General features: G+C 61.1%; 1 protein-coding gene across 1 annotated transcript in view; it reads left to right on the forward strand.

The window, feature by feature from the left end:
• LOC121344085 (ribosome biogenesis protein NOP53-like) overlaps positions 1–2,199 on the forward strand; it is a gene marked incomplete at its 3' end in the record, with an annotated part of 4,107 nt that extends 1,908 nt beyond the window's left edge. The window contains exon 3 of the mRNA XM_041419776.1: positions 2,024–2,199. Coding sequence (XP_041275710.1) covers positions 2,024–2,199 — 176 coding nt within the window. The remainder of the gene's footprint in view (positions 1–2,023) is intronic.
• Between the last annotated feature and the right edge of the window lie 18 nt (positions 2,200–2,217).

The raw sequence follows: 2,217 nt of genomic DNA on the forward strand, positions 1-2,217 counted from the left end.
AGGGGGGTGGGGTCAGGATTGGGGGTGGGATTTGGGTTGGGATTGGGAGTGGGGTTGGGGTCAGGATTGGGATTGAGGGGAGGGGGGTCAGGATTGGGGTTGGGGTTGGGGTTAAGACTGAGGAGATTGGGGTTGGGATCAGAATTGGGATTGGTGTCAGGATTGAGGGGGTTGGGGTCAGGAGTGGGGCCGGGTTTGGGGTTGGGACTAAAGGGGTTTGGATCAGGATTGGGGTTTGGATCAGGGTTGGGGTCAGGGTCAGGATTGGGGTTAGGGTCAGGGTTGGGGTCGGGATTGGAGTCAGGATTAGGCTTAAGACTGAGGAGATTGGGGTTGGGATCAGAATTGGGATTGGGGTCAGGATTGAGGGGGTTGGGGTCAGGAGTGGGGTCGGGTTTGGGGTTGGGACTAAGGGGATTTGGATCAGGATTGGGGTTAGGATCAGGGTTGGGGTCAGGGTCAGGGTTGGGGTCGGGGTCAGGGTTGGGGTCGGGATTGGAGTCAGGATTAGGCTTAAGACTGAGGAGATTGGGGTTGGGATTGAGGGGAGTGGGGTCGGGATTGGGGTTGGGGTCAGGAGTGGGGTCGGGTTTGGGGTTGGGACTAAGGGGATTTGGATCAGGATTGGGGTTAGGATCAGGGTTGGGATTGAGAGGATTGGGGTGGGGATTGGGATCAGGAGTGGGGTCAGGATCGAGGGGATTGGGGTTGGGGTCAGGAGTGGGATCAGGATTGAGGGGAGCGGGGTCAGGGTTGGCACTGGGGAGCAGGGCAAGGGAGGGATCAGTGGGGTCGGGATGGATCAGGGCTGGATCTGTGGGATCAGGGCTGGGTTTATGGGGTCCCTGATGGGTCTGTGAGGTCCCTGATGGATCTCTATGGGATCCCTGATGGGTCTGTGGGATCCCTGATGGATCTATGGGATCCCTGATGGATCCATGGGGTCCCTGTTGGGTCTATGGGGTCCCTGATGGGTCTGTGGGGTCCCTGATGGGTTTATGGGGTCCCTGATGGGTCTGTGAGGTCCCTGATGGATCTCTATGGGATCCCTGATGGGTCTGTGGGATCCCTGATGGGTCTGTGGGATCAGGGCTGGATTTATGGGATCTGTGATGGGTTTATGGGGTCTGTGATGGGTCTGTGGGATCCCTGATGGATCTATGGGATCCCTGATGGATCCATGGGGTCCCTGTTGGGTCTATGGGATCCCTGATGGGTCTGTGGGATCCCTGTTGGGTCTGTGGGGTCCCTGATGGATCTATGGGGTCAGGGCTGGGTCTATGGGGTCCCTGACGGGTCTGTGGGGTTCCTGCCCAGGCTGGTGCCCGTGCCCGTGCCCGCCTGGCCCTGCAGAGGCGGCAGGGGCTGTTCCAGCTGCGCTCCCTGCTCTGGGCTCTGCTGCTCCGGGATGGGATCAGGGCTGGATCTATGGGATCCCTGATGGATCTATGGGGTCAGGGCTGGATCTATGGGGTCAGAATTGGGATTGGGGTGAGGATTGAGGGGAGTGGGATTGGGGTCAGGATTGAAGGGATTGGGGTCAGAATCAGGGTTGGGATTGAGAGGATTGGGGTGGGGATTGGGATCAGGAGTGGGGTCAGGATCGAGGGGATTGGGGTTGGGGTCAGGAGTGGGATCAGGATTGAGGGGAGCGGGGTCAGGGTTGGCACTGGGGAGCAGGGCAAGGGAGGGATCAGTGGGGTCGGGATGGATCAGGGCTGGATCTGTGGGATCAGGGCTGGGTTTATGGGGTCCCTGATGGGTCTGTGGGGTCCCTGATGGGTCTGTGGGGTCCCTGATGGGTTTATGGGGTCCCTGTTGGGTCTATGGGGTCCCTGATGGGTTTATGGGATCCCTGACGGGTCTGTGGGATCCCTGATGGGTCTGTGGGATCAGGGCTGGGTTTATGGGATCCCTGATGGCTTTATGGGGTCCCTGATGGGTCTGTGGGATCCCTGATGGATCTATGGGGTCCCTGACGGGTCTGTGGGGTCCCTGACGGGTCTGTGGGGTTCCTGCCCAGGCTGGTGCCCGTGCCCGTGCCCGTTTGGCCACCCAGAGGCGGCAGGGGCTGTTCCAGCTGCGCTCCCTGCTCTGCTCCCTCCTGCTCCGGGACTCGGAGCTGCGGCGCCGGCGGCTGCTGCGGGATCGGCGCCGGCGGCTGCGGGAAACGGCCCCGAAACGGCTGGGACCGCTCCGGTGGGGAACGGGGGGGAA

The sequence above is a fragment of the Onychostruthus taczanowskii genome, unplaced genomic scaffold (assembly GCF_017590055.1).
Source record: "Onychostruthus taczanowskii isolate IOZ18803 unplaced genomic scaffold, ASM1759005v1 scaffold1099, whole genome shotgun sequence".
Classification (NCBI taxonomy): domain Eukaryota; kingdom Metazoa; phylum Chordata; class Aves; order Passeriformes; family Passeridae; genus Onychostruthus; species Onychostruthus taczanowskii.